The sequence below is a fragment of the Rhineura floridana genome, chromosome 18 (assembly GCF_030035675.1).
Source record: "Rhineura floridana isolate rRhiFlo1 chromosome 18, rRhiFlo1.hap2, whole genome shotgun sequence".
In the NCBI taxonomy this organism is placed as follows: Eukaryota; Metazoa; Chordata; class Lepidosauria; order Squamata; family Rhineuridae; genus Rhineura; species Rhineura floridana.
In genome coordinates, this window is record NC_084497.1 from 5,817,310 (window position 1) to 5,842,879 (window position 25,570).

Sequence of the window (25,570 nt, forward strand, 5' to 3'; positions counted from 1 at the left end):
CGTGAAAGATACGAGCGTAATATTATCCAAAGGACATTTCAGATAAATAAATCTTGGGGGATGAAAAAAACTGAAGAGACAATATAAAGCGCCTCTTAAGAAAAACATAAGAACAGCCTGCTGGGATCAGGCCAAATGGGGCCCACCTAGTCCTGCATCCAGTTCTCAGTTCCCAAACAGATGCCCGTGGGAAGCCCACAAGCAGGACCTGAGAGAGCAGCTCTCCTGTCCTTGGGATTTCCAGAATCTGATATCCAGAAGGATCCTGCATCTGACCGTGGAGGCTAAGCATAGCCATTGTGGCTAGTAGCCATTAACTGCCTTCTCCTCCATGCATTTGTCTCATCTTTTAAAGCCGTCCAAGTTGGTGGCCATCATTGCCTCTTGTGGCAGCAATTTCCAGAGTTTCACTCTGCACTGTGGGAAGAAGTCCTCTCTTTTGTCTGTCATACCAGAACTATCGCTAGAAGCTCATACGATGAAACTGAGGTTATCATACTTCGGACGCATCATGAGAAGACATGATTCATTAGGAAAGACAATCATGCTGGGAAAAACAGAAGGAAGGAGAAAAAGAGGAAGGCCAAGCAAGAGATGGATTGACTCCATCAAGGAAGTTACAAGAACTTACAAGATCTGAACAGGGTAGTTTATAATAGATGCTATTGGAGGTCACTAAGTCATAGGGTCGCCATAAGTCGCAATCGACTTGAAGGCACATAACAACAACAGGTAATGTGTTATGGGCACAGTCAACAGCTATGAGCAAACAACTGCATCAGTCCACAGAGAGAAAATTATGAATATCAAGAAGAGTCTTTTGTTGTTGATACGTGCCTTCAAGTCGATTACGACCTTTGGTGACCCTATGAATCAGCGACCTCCAATAGCATCTGTCGTGAACCGCCCTGTTCAGATCTTGTAAGTTCAGGCCTGTGGCTTCCTTTACGGAATCAACCCATGTCTTGTTTGGCCTTCCTCTTTTTCTACTCCCTTCTGTTTTTCCCAGCATTATGGTCTTTTCTAGTGAATCGTGTCTTCTCATGATGTGGCCAAAGCATGATAACCTCAGTTTCATCATTTTAGCTTCTAGTGACAGTTCTGGTTTAATTTGTTCTAACACCCAATTATTTGTCTTTTTCGCAGTCCATGGAATGTGCAAAGCTCTCCTCCAACACCACATTTCAAATGAGTTGATTTTTCTCTTATCCGCTTTTTTCACTGTCCAGCTTTCACATCCATACATAGAAGTCTAATCTTTACACTCCTAAAATATTTCAACTGTATAAAGACAGACAAACTGAGCTGCAGTCATAGGAAAAGATGGCTAAACATCCTTATTTTTCTCTCATGTCGGCGACATCAATAACAGCCAACCCTCCCACACAGAAATATGCCAACCACACAACCCCCCCCCCAGCATAAGCCACCTCTTCTTGCTGTGAGCCCAACCTGAGAACAGGCTCCACACTTTGGAAAGGCACCCATTTACCCATCCCCGGGTGCTCCCCCCTTCCCGGTCGTGAGCATTTAGCGACTCTGGGAGGGCCTCTTGTGCCAATCACACCTCGCATCCCCTCTGCCAGGCTGCAATTGTACCTGAAGTGCGCCGCCTTTGTGGTTCCCCTCCCTCTCCCCTGAACGGGGGGCTTTGTTCCACCCGCCACAAGGTTCCTTACAGCCTTACTGGAATGATATTCCTGGGGCGGCTAATTACACCCTATGGGATTCAAAGCTTTGGCACCAATATTTTCCCTGTCCTGACACCCGCCAAGATGTTCTCGGCCCAGAACCAAAGGGCTGTCAGGGTAATTGCAAGGCAAGGGTGACTCAGCGGCTTCCATGGAAAGGAAGAATGAAGGAAATTAGTGAGCGCCCCCCCAAAAAAACTCAGGATCTGATACTGGGAATTAGCGGGTCCTGAGGAAGAGACATCTACTGAGCACGAGCAATTGGGGTCTCATGAAAAACGGCCGTGGGATTCCTGAGTCACGACTACGTTCTCACAGTTTCAGTCTGAAATTCACTTCCCCACACAACCCCCATGAAAATTCATCAGTATTATGGAGTCAGTTTCTCCAGAGAAGCACGTTTTTTTAATACGTGGTTTTGAGTAAAGTGCAATGCAATGCATTTTGGGTATGCTGTTCTCACTAATATCTTCATTCTGATGCATGCTTTCCTTTACCGCATGCACGTTTGCAAACACTGTGCAATTGGGCAACCACATTGCAAAATTCGGGTAAGGCCGGCCGCGTTTCGGCTCTGCTGCTGTTCCAGAAAGCGCAAATTTGATCGGTTCGCCTGGAAATGCAAGCTGTGGAACTAAGAAGAAAAAGACAAAAAGATATTTTAAGTTTATCATCTACTTTGACTGTTGAGCTGGTTCCACCCTGTTGGGTGAATACTGCTGATGAATGTTTGTGAGAGGCCTCTGTAGGCCATGCTTTGTTATCTATGTTTCAGCAGTCTTGAGTGGAGGAGGATGCTGATTGAATATAGCCCAACAGGAGAGCTGATATTGAATAACGTTGTGGTGTTATGGCGGCTAGTGTTTAGCTGAGTTGCATCTGTGACACTCTGTGGGGTATCTGCACTTTCCTGCTTTGGCGGATGCTCATTGACTGTTGCAGATCTGGGACCTGGGAGTGACGGACACCTATAGATTACAAGAACATCTATGAGGAGAGATACCATCTACAGGCGCCCGTTACATCTTAAACTAAATCTGGCAGAAGCTGGAAGAAGTAGAAGACCATCCGGCAGTTTTAGAAGCCTACAAGAACATCTATGAGGAGAGATACCATCTATTGCATACGGACGTTGTCGCTGCTGCCGGGGGGCGTGCCGCTGTTGGGGATTCTGTCGCCGCAGCCCACGCCGCCGCCGTTGCCACTGTCGGCCTGCTTGCATGCGGGCGTTGTCGCTGCTGCTGTGGGGCGTGCCGCTGCGGGGGACTCTGCGCTGCGGCCCGCGCCGCCGTTGTCACCGCTTGCCCGCAACCAGCGGCGGCGATGGCGGCAACACGAGCCGCAGCGACGAAGTCCCCGGCAGCAACACGGTCCCAGCAGCGGCGAAAACGATACTACGGAAACATCGGAAGCCTACTGCAACGAAATTGCTGGACACTTTCAAGATAAGATCGCATGTATCCGCAGGGATCTTGACTCCGATGTTGCGACAGATGAATCCATTGAAGTGTCCGGAGCACGGCCTTGTCCTTCATTATTGGATGAGTTTCAGTTGGTGCAGCTCAAGGAAGTGGACAAGGTGCTTGGAATGGTTCGGGCAACCACATCTGTTCTGGATCCTTGCCCATCTTGGCTAGTGAAAGCTAGCAGGGCTGGGACCACCGGTTGGGCCAAGGAAGTGGTTAATGCCTCCTTGAGGGAGGGAGTAGTCCCTGGTAGCCTCAAGGAGGCAGTAGTGAGACCTCTTTTAAAGAAACCCTCCTTGGACCCAGATAACTTGAACAACTATAGACCGGTGGCGAATGTCCCTTTTTTGGGCAAGGTTTTGGAACGGGTGGTTGCCGGCCAGCTCCACGCGCTCTTGGATGAAACCGATTATCTAGATCCGTTTCAATCCGGTTTTAGGCCCGGTTTTGGCACCGAAACAGCCTTGGTCGCCCTGTATGATGACCTTTGTCAGGAGAGGGACAGGGGGAGTGTGACTCTGTTGATTCTCCTTGATCTCTCAGCGGCGTTTGATACCATCGACCATGGTATCCTTCTGGGGAGACTCGCGGAGTTGGGTGTCGGGGGCACTGCTTGGCAGTGGTTCCGCTCCTACTTCGCGGACCGTCACCAGAAGGTAGTGCTTGGGGAACATCACTCGACACCATGGACTCTCCATTGTGGAGTCCCTCAGGGGTCGGTCTTGTCCCCCATGCTTTTTAACATCTACATGCAGCCGCTGGGTGCGGTCATCAGGAGTTTTGGAGTGCGTTGCCATCAATATGCTGATGACACGCAGCTCTATTTCTCCTTTTCATCTTCTTCAGGTGAGTCTGTTGATGTGCTGAACCGTTGCCTGACTGCGATAATGGACTGGATGAGAGCTAATAAACTGAGACTCAATCCAGACAAGACCGAGACACTGCTGGTGAACGCCTTCCCTGCTCAGATGGTGGATGTTCACCCTGTTCTGGATGGGGTTACACTCCCCCTGAAAGAACAGGTATGTAGTTTGGGGGTTCTTTTCGATTCTTCCTTGTCTCTCGAGGCCCAAGTGGCCTCGGTGGCACGGAATGCATTTTACCATCTTCGTCTGGTAGCCCAACTACGCCCCTATCTGGACAGGGACGACCTCGCCTCCGTTGTTCATGCTCTGGTAACTTCAAGATTGGATTACTGTAATGCGCTCTACGTAGGGCTGCCCTTGAAGACAGTTCGGAAGCTTCAGCTGGTGCAGAACGCGGCTGCCAGACTATTGACGAGGACCAGTCGGTCTTCGCATATAACACCTATTCTGGCACGTCTGCACTGGCTCCCTATTTGCTTCCAGGCGAGATTCAAGGTGCTGGTTTTGACCTATAAAGCCTTACACGGCGTGGGACCTCAATACCTTGTGGAACGCCTCTCCCACTATGAACCTACCCGCTCACTTCGTTCAGAATCTAAGGCCCTCCTCCGGGTACCAGCTCATTGGGAAGCCCGGAGGGTGGTTACTAGATCTAGGGCCTTTTCTGTGGTGGCCCCTGAGTTGTGGAACAGCCTCCCCGAAGAGGTACGCCTGGCGCCTACACTTCTATCTTTCCGGCGCCAGGTAAAGACCTTTTTATGCTCCCAGGCATTTTAATCTTTTAATTTTCTTAATCTTTCTACTTTTAACATGTATCCTTCTTAATTTGTGTTGTATTTCGTTTTTGTTGTGCTTTTTGTTGTTTGTTTGTACATGTTTTTGTGATTTTTTACTATGATATATTGTATTTTATCTTGTTTGTTCACCGCCCTGAGAGCTATTCTGCTAAGGGCGGTATATAAATTGAAATAATAAATAAAATAAATTTCGTCCCCCTGCCTAGTCACCGCACCCAGGCCCTTATCGACGCAGGAAGTTGTCTTCTACTGAGCCAGGCCATCAAGGTACATCAGCCTTCCCAAACTGTGTGTCCTCCAGACCTTTCGGACTACAACTCCCATCAGGCCCATTGCTGGTCAACTCCAACAGACAACGGCCTTCCGATATCTCAGGCGGAGAGAGGCCTTTTCCTCCCCTGAAATCCTTTTAACTGGAAATGCCAGGGATTCAACCCAAGTCCTCTTGCATGCAAAACCCGAGCTGTGGCCCTTCCCCTAAAAACAAAGCAAGATCCTAGTCCTCATGGTTCTAAAAAAAGGGGGGGCTGATTTATCCTCAAGCAGACCATTGGTCCATCTAGCTCAGTATTACCCACACTGACTGGCAGCAGGTTTCTAGGGGATCAGGCAGGGAGACTTTCCCAGCCCTGCCTGGAGCTGCTGGGGATTGAACCTTCTGCATGCAAAACAAGTAACCTGCAACTAAGCCATGGGCCCTCTGGCGACAAGGATGCAAGGATCTGTACAGTTCTGCAGCTTTTCTGCCGCAGAGCGCTCTTCCCCAGATCTAGAGGGCCCCACAAAGTTCAGCCAAATCGCTCAGGCCCTGCTAGAGTCGTGCCTCTCGGCGTTGACAGTGCTGGAAAGGACACACGTATGGTACTTCCATTACCCCCTGCGCGCCCTTCGCCTCAGAGAAAGGAGCTCTGCCAGTGACAGGCAGCAACCCACTTTCTTAAAAATGTACTGAGCTGATGAATGCTCCTGTGGGAAGGGGGGGGGGAGGAGACAGAGAGAAATCTAAGAGGCAGGCAGAAGAAAACACTTCCTGTCGCTCATATCCATATAAATTAACTTTCAAATAGCCTCTCTGCGCTCGGCGTTTAGTGTCTTGAGAAAAGCCAGAAACTAGGAAGAGCCTCCAGCCCGAATCAGGGGTGTCCTTCGCTGATTAGAAGCCAGACTCTGAACAGAGAATGGCAACAGCTCGTAAATGCAAACTCTGCTGCTGGAGGAGTCTCGCACATTGGGGTGTAGCCATCCAGGGCCTCAGAGGGTCTCAGGCCCCTTACTTTTTTTGGGAAGCAGTAGACCTGCTTGGTCTGCACCGCTTTATGACAGGGTTAAGCAGGGACAGCGCCACGGGTTGGCATCCTCGGGCATCTGACAAGGGCCTGTACCTTAGGGGGCTTTTTTTTTTTAGCGGAAAAAGTGACTGATGGTAAAGGTTAGTGATTGTGCAGGGTGCAGTCATCCAAGGTCTCAGGAGCGGGGTTCTTTGATCTCTTACTTCTTTTGAGAGCAGGTTCCCTATGTCTCCAGCATCCTACAAGCCAATCAGCATGAAAGGGAGAGTGTGTCAGCCCACTGAGAAGAGTCTTCTCACATGCCTCCTTGTCCTTCCCTGCTGATCGCAGCGAATCAGCGTGAAAGGAGGCGAGTCAGCCCCTGAGAAGACCCTTCTCGGTAGCTAAGAGGCTCCCCTTCCATGCTGAGCAGCTCCTAGGAACCTCTGTTGTTGAGGAAGAAGGCATTCACAAGGACGGAGTAGCAGAAAGCAGTCTTTAAACCTGGCCAGATCATTCTATAACCTTAGGAGGTTGTATCACCTTAGAGGGGGCGTGGCAGCGAGGGGGCGCGGCTGTCACTGTCGTGAAGGGACCCTGCCCTTCCTAACTGGCCACTTCACCCCCTGCTAGTTTGCACAGAGTTCTTGAATGATATCCTGTTTCACCCTTTAAAATAGAAAAACCCTGCAGTTGCTGGGGTTTTTTTTGTTTTTTTTGGAGAGAGCCCCGGATCTGCAGTCAAAGGAGATGTGAGGCTGCCGGTCTATGATTGGATCTGCTGATATCACCCCCTCCCTTACTTGATCATGCCTGTGTACTCCCCCCCCCCGCCAGCCCAATGAATTATGGAGAGGAATTAGACCAGAGAAACTGCAGAGAGAGAGAGTAAAACGTCCCTTTCCCCCAAAATGCCCGCTCAAACCTTGCAAGGAATAGGTCCTTCAGTGGAACAGCGCCTATCCTGTGGAACTCCCTGCCCGTTGAGATTAAGCAGATGCCCTCCAGGGGCATAGTCATCCAGAGTCTCTGGGGGTCTTAGGATCCTTACTTTTTTTGGGAGCAGGGACTTTATGTCTCCAACATAAAGGGGAGATGTAAAGGGGAGAGTGTTAGCCATTGAGAAGGGGTTTCTGACATGCTTCCTAAATTTCCCTTAAAAACTCACCAGTTTTATAACTCGTTTCCGCCCTTTTAAAAAATGTTAGGAGCCTTTGTTAGGACCAGTGGTGTAGTCGTCTGGGGTCTTGGGGTGTGTGTCTTAGACCCTATACTTTTTTGGAAGCAGGGTCCCAATGTCTTCAGCATCCTACCAGCCAATCAGCATGAAAGGGGAGTGTGTTAGCCACTGAGAAGAGTCTTCTAACATGCTTCCTTGTCCTTTCCTGCTGAGAGAGTTTGGCAACAACGCAAGATATAAATCTAGAGAGAGAGAGAGATGCACAGGATGGAGAGAGAGAGACAGACAGATATGCACAGGATGGAGATTAGAGAGACAGACAGATATGCACAGGATGGAGATTAGAGAGACAGACAGATATGCACAGGATGGAGATGATAGATAGATAGATGGATGGATAGATGGATAGATGGATAGATCATGGGAACCTGGTTTTATACCATGTCAGATAAATTGATCCACCTGGCCCAACCTTTACCCAAGTGATCCTCCAGCTGTTGCCCATCTTCTGGCAACCAGCATAGCCAATGGTCAGAGATCATGAGAGTTGGAGCCCACAGATATCCCCCATATCTCTGACCTCCGAGGTCAACAAGGCTGATTTGAGCCCCTCGGAGCCATTTTTCAGTTTTATTGGGGAGATCTGTTCATGCCGCCTCATCTCTTCAGTGGGAGCCCGGCCCTTGTCGCTGAAGCGCATGCTGGCATTGTCAGCAACTCGACGGGAGATGTCGGGATGCGCTTCCAACCAAGGAAGATCAGACTGGAAGTCAACTGAACGCCACAATCCTGCGCACACTTGTTAAATCAACAACTGATCAAAGATCGCATTGGCAGCATCTGAGCATTGAGGGAACTCGAGAGGCGGTGGGCATTGTGCATAATGAATGAGCTTCTCGTTTCAAACGAGAAACCTTTGAATGGTTGGTTGGATTTGATTTAATTATTAGGATCTAGAAGGAGGCATGCTGCCTCTTTACCAGACAGGAGTCCCACACGCATTGGTCTGTATCCAGTGTTAGACCTACTCAGCGTAAACCTATTGGGGTGAATTTAACTAAGTCCCACTCAGAGCAGACCTAATGAACCTGAGTTTTTAGTATCAATATCAAGTATCCTTTATTGTTTTAGCCAATGGCCATGACAATATAAAACATACAAGTAACATATTTGTAAACAATTATAAAACGTTGGATTTTGGTCCAGTTTACATGAATAAAACCCTGAAACTTTAAAAGAAGAAACTAAAATTTTCTACATTCATTTACATTAGAAGCACAATCAAATGAGCTCCCACTTGCTTTAAAACTAGTGTGTTTAAGAAAAGCCATTCTGATCTTTGCTGCGGCTAATGCAAACAGAGCTACTCTGTAGGTGATAAAGTTGTCTGTATCTGCCAGCAGCCATCTGATCTTAAACTCGTCTGGCTGGCTTTCTAGGGAAGTCAGAAGAGGAAGGATGAACTTGACCCTTGGAGAATTATATAAAGGGCAATATAAAATATAATGTTCCATGCCTTCAATTTGTCCTGATCCATATATACACAAGCAATCTTTTGATGGTTTTTCGGCGTATCTACCAGCCAGATATTCAGTAGGCATCGACTGAAACCTGAGCTGAGTAAAAACACGCCTTATAGGGAAGGAAGTTAACTCCCGCAAATAAGTAGCTCTTTCATGGTCCAGTTTGATTTTAGCGTACCAAATGGCAGACTTACAGTTCTTTATATATTCAAGATCTTTTTGAGCGTCTTTACCAAAAACTAGATCCCGACTCTCATGTCCGGGTAAATCCTGCGTTATCACAGCTGAAGGGATCGAGTAACTGAGCATCAGGCCTCTACAACATTGTGCCCAACCTTCTCGGTTTTGTAGTTCCAAGAAGCAAATTTTTGCTAAATGATGTTCTGGCATCTGAACCTGAGTTAGTCATGTCCATTAACTGCAAGAGGTCTACCCTGAGTAGGACCGGCATTGAATGCCACCCATTGAAATTCATTATCATGAGTAACTAATCTCTACTAGTTTCAATGGATCTATTCTGAGTATAATACAACCCATTTTTGTTTTGCAAGTAGAAAATAATTGTTTCTTATCTTCATTTGCTGGACAGCCATATGTTGGGAATGCTTTGATTTGGATTCCTGCATTGAGCAGCGGCCCCTTCCAACTCTACTATTCTATGATTCTATGATTTGACGAGGATGGCAGTAGTAGCAATAGTATTATTATTATTATTAACAACAACAACAACAACAATGAAGACTTCAAAACATCAACCTTCAGAGAGGTCAGGTGGATTTCACTTGGCCATTAGTCTAGAAATTATGCAGGGGGTTAAGTCTAGGAAGGTTGAAAATTGTTCAGTGTCTCCCTGAGGTTCAAGGCCCTCCACATCAATAGCTTTTGAAATAAATTAAGATTCCAGTCCTCATGATTCTGAAAAAAAAGGGATGACTTAAATAGGAACATAGGAAGCTGCCTCATACTGAGTTAGGATACACCTCCCTCAGTACTGTCTGCACTGACTGGCAGCAATGGCTCGCCACTGGACATCCCCAGCCCTCCCTGGAGATGCCATTGGGGACCGAAAGTGGGACCTTCTGCGCGCAAAGCGGATGCTCTTCCACGAAGCCATGTTCCTGTCTGCAATTTCAGCCCCTTTCTCTAGAGGGCTCAACGCCAGCCAAAGGCACTCAGGACAAACTTCATCCCAATGATACAAATGTTCTACCTGCCTGCAATTTTATCTTTCATCATTCTTTTTAAAAAACCTTTTCCTGTCTTGGCTTGAAATAATTCCTACCCAAAGACAATTCACAAGACAGCATGACAAGTCCCAGTTTCATCTAACCCAGTGGTTCTCAAACTTTTTCAGTTTGTGGCACACTGTAAAACATATAAAAAATTTCTGGCGCACTTTGGTGTACAAAATTAAGAATATATTAATATATTTTAAACTATGAATATAAATAAACTATAGAAAGCTATTACTTACCCTATACAAATGGTTTTCTTCTCATTTTTAAAATATACTTGCATAATATTTGAGGCACACCTAGCCACCTCTTAGGGCGCACCAGTGTGCCTGGGCGCACCGTTTGAGAATCACTGATCTAACCCTCTGGAACAGGTTGATTCGGGGCCTGGGGATGCGACTGCTCACATGGCGTTCATGACCTTGCCAGAGGACTCAGAATCCTAAAGATCTGGAACTACAGCCTAGTGGGCTGGGAATACCCGTCTCTCCTGGAGAGCTGCTGCCAGTCAGTGTAGACAACGCTGAGCTAGATGGACCAACAGTATAAGGCTTCTTAATTACATTCTGCTTCTTAACTCTCCTCCACCAGGAAGTGGAGAGCCAAAGGCCACAATCCATTTTAAAAAAAATTTAAATTGTGTTTTAAATTGTTTTCAAAAGACGTGTTTTTAAATGTGTATATTTCTTTTTAATGTTTTTAGTTATTGCAAACCGCCCAGAGAGCTTCAGCTATGGGGCGGTATATAAGTACAATAAATAAATAAATAAATAAATCCTCCCTGCACCAGCAGCAACGTGATCAAAACCAGCGCACTGCCTCCTGTGCCTGCCCCCCCATCTCGCCACTGTGTGGCTTGTCACATAAGGCAAGCGCTCTCCTTGCCTCCCCTCAGCACCTCGAGATCTTCCCCGAAGGCTCTCTTTCGGATGCCTTTTGAGGTCACTTTCTGCTGTCAGAGTTACCCAGCCTTGCAGATCACAAATACACAACAAAAGTGACCCGACAGTGGCTCTGGAGCTTATGGGGTTGAGAACTTAAGAAGAGCCCCACAGCAACTGGATCGGGGCCATCTAGGTCACCGTCCTGTGCCTACAGTGGCCAACCATATGCCCATTACGGGAAGCCCAAAAGCAGGACCTGAGCACAAGAGCAACTCTCCCTTCCTGTGTTTCCGGCAACTGGTATTCGGAGGTAGACTCTCCCTGAACATGGAGGTTCTTCTATCACAATAGGCCTCCATAAGAAAGATCAGGCCAACAGGGGCCCATCTAGTCCATCCTCCTGTTCTCACCGCAGCCAACCAGATGCCCATTATGGGAAGCCCGCAAGCAGGACCTTGAGCGCAAGAGCAACTCTCTCCTCCTGCGGCTTCCGGCAACTGGTGTTCAGAAGCATACTGCGTCAAAGCGACATCTTAATATGGATTGATATTTATTAATATGCATTAAATGTCAATGCCCCTATTAATATTAGGCGGGCTCTTTCGCTGCATTTGGCGCCCGCTCAAAATGGATTTGGACAGGCAAGTCATCACCCAGGCTTTTAGACGCTTCATGCCTATTTGTTTTTAAAGCGGCTGATCTATATCTTGATCAACCTTATGCCTACTTGTTCTCAAAAGTCTGATTTTATATGAATATTTTATATGGTTTTATGTAAACCGCTTTGTCAATTAAGCAATATCTATCTATCTATCTATTTATCTATCTAATATTGGTTGTTGTTCTATGCCTTCAAGTTGATTACGACTTATGGCGACCCTATGAATCCTTTTGGATATAGTCATCAGGTTTTCATGGCAAGAGGTATTCAGAGGTGGTTCACCATTGCCTCCCTCTAAGCCTATGGCAGCCGGTATTCCCAGGCAGTCTCCCACCCACGTACTAACCAGGCCTGACCCTGCTTAGCTTCCGAGATCAGACGAGATTGGGCGTATTCAGGGTAGTATGGCCCTAGGCTTATATATAATATATATCTTGTTAAATCAATAATAAATCAATAAATACATAAAGATAAGGAAGGAGGAAACGAAAGCAAAAACTCCTTGAGCTTCCCACCATCTCCGCACTGAAGATAATAGTTCAAATCATGGGAGGGTCCCTCTTCCACAGAGGAAGGGTACCCAGGAACATCAAATGCTGCCTGATCCCGAGTCAGACCCAATGGTCCATCTAGCACAGTATTGTCTGCACTGACTGGCAGCAGCTCTCCAGGGTTTCATACTCAGGGGTTCTCTCTCTGCCCTACCTGGAGATGCCAGTGGGGACTGAACTCGGGACCTTCTGCGTGCCAGGCAGATGCTCTGACCACAGAGCCTACAGACGTTCTTCAGGAGCTTGGCTCAGTCCTCTGCAGTGGTCTGGCCCATTTCCTCCATAATGTCTGTCCGTGCCATTAAAAAGGCTGGTGGGAAGGAGAGACGGACGTCCAGGGAAAACCTCCAGCTCCAGAGGCAGTCTATCATGTAACACCAGCCACATGGGGGCGGGGGGCAGCAGCAGGGGTGAGGTGTCACCTCACAACCCCCTGCTTGGGGGCTTCCCGCGTGTCTGAAATGAGACACTGGATTAGATATCCTGTTATTGTTAACGTTTTTGGTAGATACATATTGAAGCAGAGTGCAGAAATAACTAGTCTGGTAGCTGAAAGAATAAATAAACTTAAGGTTTATGACTACAAAGAGGTGAAGGCATACACGCTGATGCAGCCATGCAGCTTCCACCCCAGGAGCCATTGCTCGCTAACTGAGCACAAAGTCAGGAAGAGAAGAGAGGAAGGGGAGGAGCAAAGTTTGCAAAAACAACAAACATTTCTGAGGAGGAATCAGCAGAGGGAAGAATAGATTGCCTTTCTTTCTATCCTCCCCCCCCCTTGGATCAGGTCACGTGTAACATGCATTGGTGCGTTACTCCCAACAATTAGGTCCTTAATGACAAGGGTGTTTAGACAAGTTCACGAAGAAAGGAGAGGTCCCAGTGAAGGCTCATGGCCGTGAGAACTAGACAGTGCCTCCACATGTAGTAGAAGTCTACCTTTGAAGGCCATATGCCAGAGGCTGACAGTCAAGGATGGCTGTCACCTTGGTGTCCACCTTCGGGGGCTCTCTGGAGGCAACTGTCCAACACAGCTGGCCCATAAGAGTCATCACCAGGGCTGTAACTTGTGCCATGTCAATGCCACGCGGGCCACCACAGTGCCATGCACATTGGTGTTCAGCAGCAGAGCGCCTGCTCTGCACATGGAAAGTCCCAGATTTGACCCCTGGCTTCTCCATGGGTGGGGGACACTCCTGCCTGAAACTCTGGAGATCTCCTGCCAATCAGCGTAAATCAGTCGTTCTTCACCTTTTTTTTGGTCAAGGACCCCTTTGAGAAATACACAAAAGCTGTGGACCCCCATAAATAAATAAATGCAACTGAAATTGGGTGGGGGTTTTTTTGCACCTGGTTCACAGACCCCCTCAAGCCCACGGACTCCATGGACCACAGGTAAAGAACCCTTGCTGTAACAAGTGTTCTTCAACCTTGGGTCCCCGGATGCTGTCGGGCTCCAACTCCCATCATCCCTGGCCATTGGCTAAGCTGGCTGGGGCTGATGGGAGCTGCAGTTTGACACCCTCTAGGGACCCAAGGTTGAAGAACAGTGCTGCAGACAGCACTCTTCCTTAAAAACTCATCAGTTTTATAACCCATTTCTCCCTTTTCAAAAAACATTAGGAGCCTTTGTTGGAACCAGTGGTGTAGTAGTCTGGGGGGTGTTAGACCCTTTACTATTTTGGAAGCAGAGTCCCAGGGTCTGCAGCATCCTACCAGCCAATCGGCATGAGAGGGGAGTGTGTTAACCACTGAGAAGAGTCTTCTAACATGCTTCCTTGTCCTTTCCTGCTGATTGGAGCCAATCAGAGTGAAAGGAGACGAGTTGGCCACTGAGAAGACTCTCTTCAGTAGCTGACACTCTCCCCTTTCTTGCTGATTGGCTCATAGGGACATCTGTTATTGTGGGAGAAGACATTCACAAGGATCTCATTCCCAACCCATAGCAAAAAAAAGGGGGGATGCATGGCTGTGACTACCATGAAGGGACCCTGAACTTCTGAATTTGCCGTTACACCACTGGTTGGGACTGATCGCGTACCTTGTTCGTATTCTCCTCAAATGGGGAGGGGTCAATCAGTGGGGTTTTGTAGGAGAAGGCTTCTGCAGAAAAGGGAGTCATCTTAGCAAAGTGAAACTACAAGTGGTACCTGAAGGCAGTGAATTACACACACACACACACAGACAGAGCCTCCTATCTCCCCTCCCCATACAGACCCTGCTGAACGTAACTGAAAATGGGAGTCTCTACCTACAGCCCACCTCTGAGAGATCAGGAGGTGGAACTGTTCCAAGAGAACTCTCCGATCTGAAGTCCTCTAACTGGCCTCATTCCCTTCCATCTCAATGAGGCCATTCCTGACAGCCCAATGCCCCGTCTGAATGGGTTGGATCACACACACAGAACGCCCTGGGCCATTTTTAATAAACAAACCCTTACTCTGTATCGTTTTTATAAATAAAGCCTTGCGGAATACTTTTAAAAAAAGAAAATCCTGCCACGACTGCTGATAGGATTTCTTAAGCGGAAAGGTCTCTGCATTCACTAAATTGTCTCTTTCAGCAAGCAGGTGGCCGAACTGACAGGCTGACCTGCCAAGGGATGGAGTTTTTTAGTGTTTCCACCTCGTCTTGATCTATTTTTTTCTCATATTGCTATCAATCTCCTATCTTAGTACTACAACAGTACTCAAGAAAGGGGCAAGTCAGCCTCTCTCTCCGTCTAACCCCTCCCCCTTCTCTCATAGATACAAGGGTTCTTTGCAGGGATGTAGTCGTGCAGGGTCTCAGGGGGGGTGTTACACCCCTTACCTTTTTGGGAGCAGCGTCCCAATGTCTTCAGCATCCTACAAGCCAATCAGAATTAAAGGGGAGTGTGTTAGCCACTGAGGAGAGTCTTCTAACATGCTTCCTTGTCCTTTCCTGCTGACTGGATCTAATCAGATTAGAACAGGTGAGTCAGCCACAGAGAAGACTCTTCTCAGTAGCTCACAGTCTGCCCTTTCATGCTTACTGGCTGATAGGGAGGTCTGTTGTTGTGGGAGAAGGCATTAACAAGGATCTCGTGAGTCAACCTACTGGAATGACTGAACACGACCGCCTCCGCTCCATTAATCCCAACGGGTCTCCTCTGAGCAGAACTGACTTGGATGCAATCCGGAGATGTGTGGGCAACGGTTTAAAAGAGGACATGGAGAAGTATCAGAGCAAGCGTCTGATTATCAGAGCACGCCAGCCGCAAGGGGCAATGCAACAGTGGACACAGGCATGCCCACGGTGCATGATTTGCAGAGGAGCAAATGAGAGTGGGGTGGAAATTGGGCTACCATCAAGCACCCCGATCCTGAGGGCAAAAGTGCTCAGGTGTCCACATTCCTGTTCTTAGAGGGGAACACACTGCAGTGCTCCTAGCTATGTAGACAAGAACATACCCCCCCCCCGACTGTCACCGTTGACGCCTCCTCCTGGTCAAACCATGAATGTCAATAAAGCCAAGAGTTTTACCTTCCGAGTGCTGTGGGTTCCTGGACGAGACTTCCCCCAGCCGGTCTGGAAAAGGCTGCTGCCGGCTGCAGCGAAGTTTGCCCGCGCTAGCGGCTGCCGAGCCTGCTGCAGCAGCCTGGGGTCCAGCAGGGCACGATCCGCACCTGGCTGGCACCAACAACACGGCGGTGGCAGCGCACTCCGCTGCCCGACGCCGCCGGGCGCTGATGCCGGCCACGCGCCTCGCTCTGGAGGGCTCCGAAAGCAGCCGGGAGAGCGCCAGACGGAAGGCTGCCCGCAGGGACCGGCCGGCCTCGGGGTTCGGATCCTGCCAGGGTCCCGGGCTCGCCGGAGCAGCGGGTAGAGCGTGAGGAAGACCAGGTGGCACGGAGAGGGCCGCCCGAGGATCCGAGGGGCCGCCGCGACGCTGGCCGAGGTGCTGGGCCGGGCGCCTCCGGAGCTGTCCCGGTGCTGAAAGCGAGGAGCCGCCTCGCCGCCGCCAACCCCGGCCGCAGGGCGGCTCCTGGTGCCGCCGCCGCCGCTATTGCGCTGCTGCCGTTGGTGGTGCTGAAGGACAGCTCCGTGCGCCCGCCAAGGCATCCCCGCCTCTCTCTTGGGCGTCGATGCAATCTCTCGCTCTCCCCCCCTCTTCTCCCCCCCTCCAAGGAATCCGAAAGGGGCCCCTTCCCATTGGTGGGGCTGCAGACCGAGGCCCCCCCTCCTCTCCACCTCATGCACTGCGCCGCCCCTTGGGGTCCCTCCCCTCTCTCCTCACACACACACACACACACACTTGTAATCTGGCTTGGCCCACAAGGGTTGCCTTCTCCCCTCTCCCAGCGTTCAGCACTGCACAGTTCCAGATCTGGGCCAAGGCCTTTGTGTAAGGCGTTGGTCCAGATCAAGTGTAAGTTCAGAGGCAGGGCAGCTGCTTTGCATGCAGGAGGGCCCCCAGGATCAGTTCCTACCCCCCCAATGGCATCTGAAGATAAAAGGGCCCAGTTGCCAGAGGCAATGGGGATGGACTCCCTCTCGCTGCCTGAGGACCTGGACTGTTGCTGCAAGGAAGAGCAGGAAAGGCCAGGCTCTAGGCTGACAAATAGTCCGACCACGTATAAGGCAATGTCCTATGCCCTTGTCAAAAACAGTCCTTTCTTCAGAACCATGAGGACTGGTGGAAGGCACCACTCTCAGTGGGAGAGTGTCTGATTTGAGTACAGAAGGCCCCAGTTTCAGTCCCTGGCATCAACTCCAGGATGGCACTGGGAAAGACCCCTTGCCTGAAAGCCTAGAGAGCCGCTGCCGGTCAGTATAGACAATACTGAACTAGGCAGACCAATGCTCCTATGCTCCTATCTAAACCAAGCCTTTATTCAGAACCATGAGGACTAGAATCCTGCTTTGTTTTATAGGAAGAACTGGAGCTCCGTGACAGAGCAGCCTGCCTTGCATGCAGACAGCTCGAAGTTCAGGCCTTGGCAGCATCTCCAGGGCAGGCTGAGAAAGACCCCCTGTCTGGAGGCCGCTGCCAGTCAGTGTAGGCAGTACTGAGCTAGATGGGCCAATAGTTTGACTCAGGACAATAAGGCAGCTTTCTGCAGTCCTACATTGGGGCCCTACGCTGTTGCATTTGAGACCACCTGAAAACAGTATTTGTTGTTTTTATTATATTGTTTTGTTCTTGCTATGGGAGCTGCTTTGAGGTCACCTGGTGATGAAAAGTGGCATACAAATATACTAAATAAATAAATACATATGTATTTTCTTCAAAGGAAACGGCATTTCAGCTGAAGCTGAATCCATGCTAAAAAGAGGAAGGTTCTCTTGGGCCTAATGAAATAATCATAAAAACAACAACAATGGCCCAAACCTACTTCAAATGCAGATTGCACTCTCTCTCTCTCTCTCTCTCTCTCTCTCTCTCTCTCTCTCTCTCTCTCACACACACACACACACACACACACACACACACACACACACACACACCACTAGTTCTTTCTGTGAGGAATCTGTTTTCTGGGCTTTGCCACTTTTTCATTAATATGACTGAATGCCCCTTCCTTCCTTCCCCATCCATCCATCCATCCATCCATCCATCCATCCATCCATCCATCCATCCATCCATCCATCCATCCATCCATCCATCCCTGCCTGCCTGCCTGCCTGCCTGCCTGCCTGCCTGCCTGCCTGCCTGCCTGCCTGCCTGCCTGCCTGCCTGCAGAAATGTAGCATGTCAAAGAAAAGGGTTCCAGCCCTCCTTCTCTCTGACATGCTCATCTCCTATGTGCAGGGGATTTATGGCTGAATGGATGAGTGTTCGAATTCTCTGCCCACACACAGGCAGACCTAGTATGTCTATCCCTCCCTCCCTCCAGAAATGTAGCATGTCAAGGAAAATCTTGTGGAAGTGAATTCCATTATTTGACTATGCACTTCCGGGAATCTAATTTCACAGTTTGTCTGTCTTCAGCAACAATCAAAAGTAGCTCTGCGACAGGCATTACCTGTCCTGGGGATGGAACGACGTCCCTGCCATGTTGGCCTTACCTGCTTCTCTTCAATCATAGGTGCCCAGAATAGCCTCCTTTGTTATCCAGCCACTCTTAATGGACAGAAAAATCACCCAATTTGAGTCTTGGGGTGCTGCCGCCATTGGCTTCGCTATAGGTCTGTAATAGGTAAGGGCGGGGGGAAGGGAGGAGAAAGAAAAGGAAAAAGAAAGGTTTGCGCACTACCAGTTCATCAGGGCCTCTTGGCGTTCACGGCATTTTGCAGAGCACTCAAGGATTCATTCGGTTTACAGTCCCGCCCACCATCAAGAGTTCTCTGGGTGACGTACAAAGTAAACCCTAGCTGAAAATCACAGGCAAAATTAATGCAATGGTGAAATCAGAACCTATCGCTTTCAAACTGAGGTTAAAACACAGAAGCGATCCCTTAGAAGCAGAGCAGGGGATGGACATCTGCGGCCCTCCAGATGTCGCTGGACTGCCTCAGCCTCTATCCTTCCCAGCACTGTTCATTGGCTGTGTGGCCAACAACAGGCTACAAGCTCCCTATCCCTGAAATAGGATGGGGAAGCTCAGGCCTGGTGACCAAATGCGGCCCTCAAGGACTTTCTATGTGACCCCCCAGGACTCTCCCCAGAACATGCCCCTCACCAGCCCTGCCAAAATGCTTGGTGGAATGCACTGGTGGCTGGTGGCTCCATGCCAGTGGGCAGTGGAATCCACTCCAGGTTTTAGACAAGACTTTTAGGGAGGTGTCCAAGGGGCAGAAAACTATTCCCACAATCGGTCCAGCACATTTAAAAGCTCCGAAAAACCAGAGCTGCTACTGGCAAAATGCACCCTCAACCTGTGGTAACTGGGGAAGGCAGCTATGAGAGAACTAGAAAAGATCCTCAAGTGCAAAGATGTATCACTGAACACCAAAGTCAGGATCATTCAGACCATGGTATTTCCGATCTCTATGTATGGAAGTTAAAGTTGGACAGTGAAGAAAGCGGATAAGAGAAAAATCTACTCATTTGAAATGTGGTGTTGGAGGAGAGCTTTGCACACACCATGGACTGCGAAAAAGACCAATACTTGGGTGTTAAGAACAAATTAAACCAGAAATATCACGAGAAGCTAAAATGATGAAACTGAGGTCATCATACTTTGGAAACATAATGAGAAGACATGATTCATTAGAAAAGACAATAATGCTTGGAAAAACAGAAGGGAGTAGAAAAAGAGGAAGGCCAAACAAGAGATGGATTGATTCCATAAAGGAAGCCACAGACCTGAACTTACAAGAACTGAACAGGGTGGTTTACAGCAGGTGCTACTGGAGGTTGCCGATTCATAGGGTCACCATGAGTCGAAATCGACCTGAAGGCATACAACAACAACAGAAACCTTTAATTTTTGCATGTCTGGAATGGAGTCACATTCATTGCCACATCTGCTTTGGCCTCCAGCCTCGCCCACCACCAGGATGTGGCCGCCAGAAGGTTGTCCGTGAGGGAATATGGTTCCCCCAATCTGAAGAAGAAAACGCACCAATATTGGGATGCATCCAATGATAGATGAGTCAAAGGGAGAAAAAATTCTCCTAGATGCCAAAAAAAATTTCTTTATTTTGACAAATTGCCCAACGTGATTTGGCCAAATGGCCTTTATCAAGGGCTTATCTAAAAAAAAGAAATCATACAACTATTAAACATTAATTATGATAATATTATGATTTATACAAAGAATTATTAAACCACACTTAAAACTTTTAAACTAAGAATATAGTAAAAATTCCATCCAAATCAGAAGACCAACAAGAAATGTAATAAACTAGGAACAGCATACCATATGAAAAATTTAAAAATATAAAGACTTGTTCTTGTTATATACCTTCAAGTCAATTGCGACTTATGGCGACCCTATGAATCAGCGACCTCTAATAGCATCTGTGGTGAACCACCCTGTTCAGATCTTGTAAGTTCAGGTCTGTGGCTTCCTTGATGGAATTAATCCATCTCTTGTTTGGCCTTCCTTTTTTTCTACTCCCTTCAGTTTTTCCCAGCATTATTGTCTGTTCTAGTGAATCATGTCTTCTGATTAGGTGTCCAAAGTATAATAACCTCAGTTTCATCATTTTAGCTTCTAATGATAGTTCTGGTTTAATTTGTTCTAACACCCAATTATTTGTCTTTTTCACAGTCCATGGTATGCGCAAAGCTCTCCTCCAACACCACATTTCAAATGAGTTGATCATTTATATCCTGTCCTTCCTCACAGTAGGAGAGTTGATTAAGAACAGGGATGTATCTTTTATTTTTACCCTTTTGTTTAGTTTTTTATATACAATAAAACTTTTTTAAAGAAAAGTAACAGAGATGTAGTTGTCCGGGGTCTGAGACCCCTTACTTTTTGGGGAGCAGGGTCTCTATGTCTCCAGCATCCTATTTATTTATTTAATTCAATTTTTATACCGCCCAAAGCCAGAGGCTCTCAGGGCGGTGTACAGCATAAAGTAAATACAATACAAAAATACAATAAAATGACAATAAAAACACTAAAAACATACATTTTAAGCATTTAACAGCCTGGTATATATTAACAACAGTAAAATATGTTATCCTACAAACCAATCAGCATCAAAGGGAGAGTGTTTTAGCCACTGAGAAGAGTCTTCTAACATGCCAAAGTATGGCAACCTCAGTTTCATCATTTTAACTTTTTTAAGAAACGAACCAGTCTGGACAGCTTCTGCACAAACTAGAAGTGCAAAATCTCACAAAAGGATTGCCTCCCAGAATATTATTAGGTACTGGTTTTTTTTGCATCTTTGAGAATTATTCCTCCTCGATCTGCACCCATTCCCAACAAAGTCCACCCATTCCGATCCTGGAAACTGAGGGGCGCCACCCTTGGCCCAGCGGCTGGCTGGCTGTTATCCTGCCATTGTATGTGTAAAAGTTTCTTGCACGCAAAAAGGAATTGCCAATTTCGTTAAAAAAACACTTTGTCGGCAAGGCTTCAGCCCAGTGATAAAGATACGACGGTTTCAAGACGGTCTGGGGATTGTGCAGCTGGAGAACAAGTTATGGGGATCAATGCCTTCGTAAATGTTCTCAGGGAGGGTCTGTGGATGGAAAAGCAGGAAAGTACATCTTTGGGGCAAGCAAAGAGCCATTTCCTTCGTATTTTGCTTATGGATTTCAGAGGAATATCTGGCTGACCACCACACGTTTCCGGGTTACAGCAGAATGCCAAAGTAGATGGAGGTCTGGCAAACAAAACTCTACACTGTAATGGTAATGCGTAGGCTCCTTCTGGCAGAGACCACTCTATCCTGATGGCTCATGCTACTCTGTGAATTGCGGGTAGCGACAACAACGCAATAAGAGTGTTTGCACTACAGGGGTGGGGGAGAGAGGGGTCTGCCCCCTGACCTTCTGGGATGTCTCAGCTACTAGTTTTTAGAAGGCTATAACAGGGGAGGAATCGTAGAGTTGGAAGCGGCCTACAAGGCCATCAAGTCCAACCCCCTGCTCAATGCAGGGATCCGACTTAAAGCAACCCCGACAGGCTGCTGTCCAGCTGCCTCTTGGACGCCTCCAGGGGTGGAGATCCCACCACCTCCCTGGGTCATTGGTTCCATTGTCTTATGGCTCTAACAGTTAGGGAGTTTTTCCTGAGGTTCAGTTGAAATCTGGCTTCCTGCAACTTGAGCCCATTATTCCATGTCCTGCACTCTGGGATGATTGAGAACAGATCCTGGCCCTCCTCTGTGTGGCAACCTTTCATGTACTTGGAGAGTGCTATCATATCTCCCCTCAGTCTTCTCCAGGCTAAACATGCCCAGTTCTTTCCATCTCTCCTTGTAAGCCTTTGTTTCCAGTCCCCTAATCATCCTCGTTGCCCTCCTCAGAACTTGTTCCAGTTTTTCTGCATCCTTCTTAAAGTGTGGTGTCCAGAACTGGATGCAGTACTCAAGATGGGGCCCACTCAGTGCAGAATTGAGGGGAACCAATACTTCACACGATTTGGAAACTATACTTCTGTTAATGCAGCCTAAGATAGCCTTTGCTTTCTTTGCAGCCACATCACACTGTTGGCTCATATTCAGCTTGTGATCAACAACATTCCCAAGATCTTTCTTGCGTGTACTATTGCTGAGCCAAGGATCCCCCATCTTATAATTGTGCATTTGGTTTCTTTTTCCTGGGTGTAGAACTTTGCACTTATCCCTGTTAAATTTCAGGTCAAGCCAATCCGGCCATTGCCTTTACAACAGCATTTTTTAAAGATCCTTGATTCTTGCTTGGTGTTTTTCCTTCTCAATTTGCAGGCAACTTGGAGAAATGCAAGAGTTCAAAACTCTTTGAAATGTAAATCTGGATAAAGCCCTTGCTTTGGGCACTCGCTGATTAAGGCAATTAATCATTGCAAATAAATAAATAAAGGGCCTGTTGCTTGGAGGATTTGGCTAAAATAGAAAGGAGTCAGGAGATGGGGGCTGCTTGGGAATTTCATTAAGGGCCTCCTAGCTTTGACACCTCCAATGCTAATTCAAGTATTTAATAATAATCACATTGGAGGACAACGGTTGGAATACTGCACTTATTGGTTTTACAAGATCGCCATCGACCAAGGAGTTGCTCAAAATGGCTTCATACAAATGTTAAGGACGAAACACAACCAAGCAAACACAACACCAGCTGCCCCAAACAAAACAAGCAGCATTCATAAGCATCAACTTAAGCAGCAAGAGAATCAAAAGCTTGTTTTCAAACAAGAATTGTTCAGTTGCCAGCGGAATGCAAACAAAGATTGTGGCAGGGAGTTCAGCAGCCTGGAGGCCTCCACAGAGAAAGCTCGCTTGCACTCTGCCACTAACTGTAGGATTAAATTAGAACTCAGGCCAACAACTAGAACCAGCTCAAATGTGATCTCTGGAATTATCCCTGAAGGTCGCCCTCCCCCCAAATTAACCCAATATCGTCTGGTTGCTTGCCAAATGCTCCACCCAAAATTTGACTCCCATCTTTAACATCCTACAGTATACGTTTCAGTATGCCACAATCAAACAAATCAAAGCACTTAGATCTTAAATTCAGTTCTCCACTTTTCTGTGGCAATTTGCATTTTTAAAAAATCCTCCTGAAGATCCTTCAGCATTTTTGTGCAAAATTTCTCCAAATGAACAGTTTCTCGTGAGCAGTTTTGACTAATGGACACATTTTTGCAAACATTTTCCCCATATATATTTCTGCAAGTTATTTTTCAGTAATATATTACACACACTTTCTCCTAATAGATGCACGTTTGCAAACACTGTTTGGCAAGAGGAAGGCATTGCAAAATTCGGAGAAGTTCAAATTTCAAAGGGTGGTAGTGTTTCAGTTCTTACATTGTTGCAGCAAGTGTGAATTCGATCGATTCAGCTTTAAATGTGAACTGAATTCAAATTTCTCTTCCGTTCCTGGCCACCACTGCTTCTGGGTCCGCTAACCTGGGGCAAAATGATACGATTCTAACCCTGTGCATCCTCTATAGCTCCCCACCTCGCTTTCTCGTTTCCTCTCTGTTATGATGCTTAATTACTTTTCCTTAATTTATTGTTGTGAGGGCAGAGGCTTGAATATTTTATGGGGAGCCTTCCTGGCCTCTTTTCTGCTTTACTGCTGGATAAATTACTCTGATTGGCCTGATTAATCTGCTCATCACTGGGGAATAAAAAGGGTTAAGCGCTCTGAAGGGACTGTCCCTCCCATTCACCAGGTAAAGAGCAGGATGGATTTTCTTTCCAGTCCTAGAAACGGATGGGGGGGAATTTGATTCAGTTCACATCCGACTTTTCATCTTCCTAATTTTCACTTTCTGAAACAATCAAGGAGTCGAAACACAGCAATTCTTCAAAATCTGCACTTCTGTAAATTTTGTGGACAGGAACGTGTATATTAGGGGAAAGGGTGCATGGAAATGTATTTGTTAGTGGAAATAACATACGCAAATGTGTCACATTAGAAAACATTGCTTGCAAAAATGGGTACCTACGGTGATATACTTATCAAAAATGCTGATGGGTTTTCGTGAGCATTTTAAAAATAAATCACTAACAAGGCAGGTAAACAGAAGGTAACTTGATTGAAAAAATGGTGCTTGCTTATATTGGAACCATAGGGTGCAAGAACATATAAATCCATATTCCCTACTAGGAGTCTTATAGAAAACACTATACTCTTTTATTGCAGATTACGCATTTTCTCATGTCATTTTAAATACGTTAGAAATGTACATTTGTTCAGTCTTTGCATGGATATACATTACATTTATCAAATCAATGTTTTTCAATCTAACAGTAATTAAGCTATCTGGAAAAAAGTATGATTTTATACATTAATTGCGCATATAATATTGTAATATGTAAAATTGTCGTACTGTTAGTCTCCTTTTTGTTACGCTACCTTGAAAATTGGATGATGATGATGATACTAAAATAAAAAAATAATAATCCCTAACTGATTTATTTATGAATTAAATTTCCGTCCTGCCCTTCCGGAAGGAGCCCAGGGCAGAGCAAATATGGTGAGCGAAACCGCATCTATTAAATTTGCACTTTCCAAAACAATATCAGAACTGAAACTCAGCTGTCCTTCAAAACTTGCACTTTGCCAAATTTTACAATGCAGATCTGCAACGAGACAGCATTAACGAAGATACATATACTAACGTGTGCCTAAAAATGAATATAGACGTGAAAATGGCATACAAAAAGCATCATATTTGGAGAAACTGCTTGCAAAGAATGTGCACCTTCATCAAAACTGGATACAGAAACGTATTTATTAGGAGAAATCTGCACTAACATGCTGAAGAATTTTCATGAGGATTTTAAAATTATACATATCGCAAACATTGCTACAGAAATGTAGACAATTGGATTTAAGACTGGAAAAATGAGAAACTGAGCAGTGGCAGCTGGTTGCTCAGTGTCAGTGGGGCAGTGGAATCCACTCTGTTTTTTAGTTCAAATTGTCAAGGAGCTAATCCTTGGAAGTTCCTTGAAAGCTCAGAGTAAAACCCGGAGCGGATTCCACTGCCCCACTGACATGGAGTCAACAGCCGCCACTGAACTGGAGAGAACCAAAACCAACAGATCCTTCCATCCCTTGCTCCAAGGGCCATATAGAGAGGGCTGGAGGGCCACATTTGGATCTTTGGGTCTCCCTCCCTGCCCTAAATCAAACACCAAAGCGCCCAAAGGCTGTGTGGTCCAGGATAACATGACGAAATCAGCCCACGTGGCCAATCAAATACAATCAATTGCAATCCTGGTTCTTTTACTGTGGCCAGATATTCCATGGAGTTGAGAATGCCCCTGTATGAAGTTCTGGCCACTCTCTGAAATGTCTGTCACATTCCGTTGCCGCCCTGGGCTCTTTTGGAATGTAGGTGGAATCAATCAATCAATCAATCACC

At 46.9% G+C, this 25,570-nt stretch overlaps 1 protein-coding gene and 1 pseudogene across 10 annotated transcripts in view; both read right to left on the bottom strand.

The window, feature by feature from the left end:
- Positions 1-25,570, bottom strand: part of KCNN1 (potassium calcium-activated channel subfamily N member 1) — a 109,600-nt gene that overhangs the window by 67,812 nt on the left and 16,218 nt on the right. For 5 of the 10 annotated variants that reach the window (XM_061601542.1, XM_061601537.1, XM_061601538.1 and 2 more), the window contains one exon: positions 18,153-18,274. The exons of 1 other annotated variant lie outside the window; for it this stretch is intronic. In XM_061601542.1, coding sequence (XP_061457526.1) covers positions 18,153-18,170 — 18 coding nt within the window. In that variant the 5' untranslated portion in view covers positions 18,171-18,274. Of the gene's footprint in view, positions 1-14,163; positions 14,226-15,626; positions 15,668-18,152; positions 18,275-19,392; positions 19,481-25,570 lie in introns of those variants that run through there. 4 more of the 10 variants (XM_061601541.1, XM_061601539.1, XM_061601540.1 and 1 more) reach the window with 3 other exon arrangements.
- On the bottom strand, positions 11,869-11,987 carry LOC133373020 (5S ribosomal RNA; annotated as a pseudogene).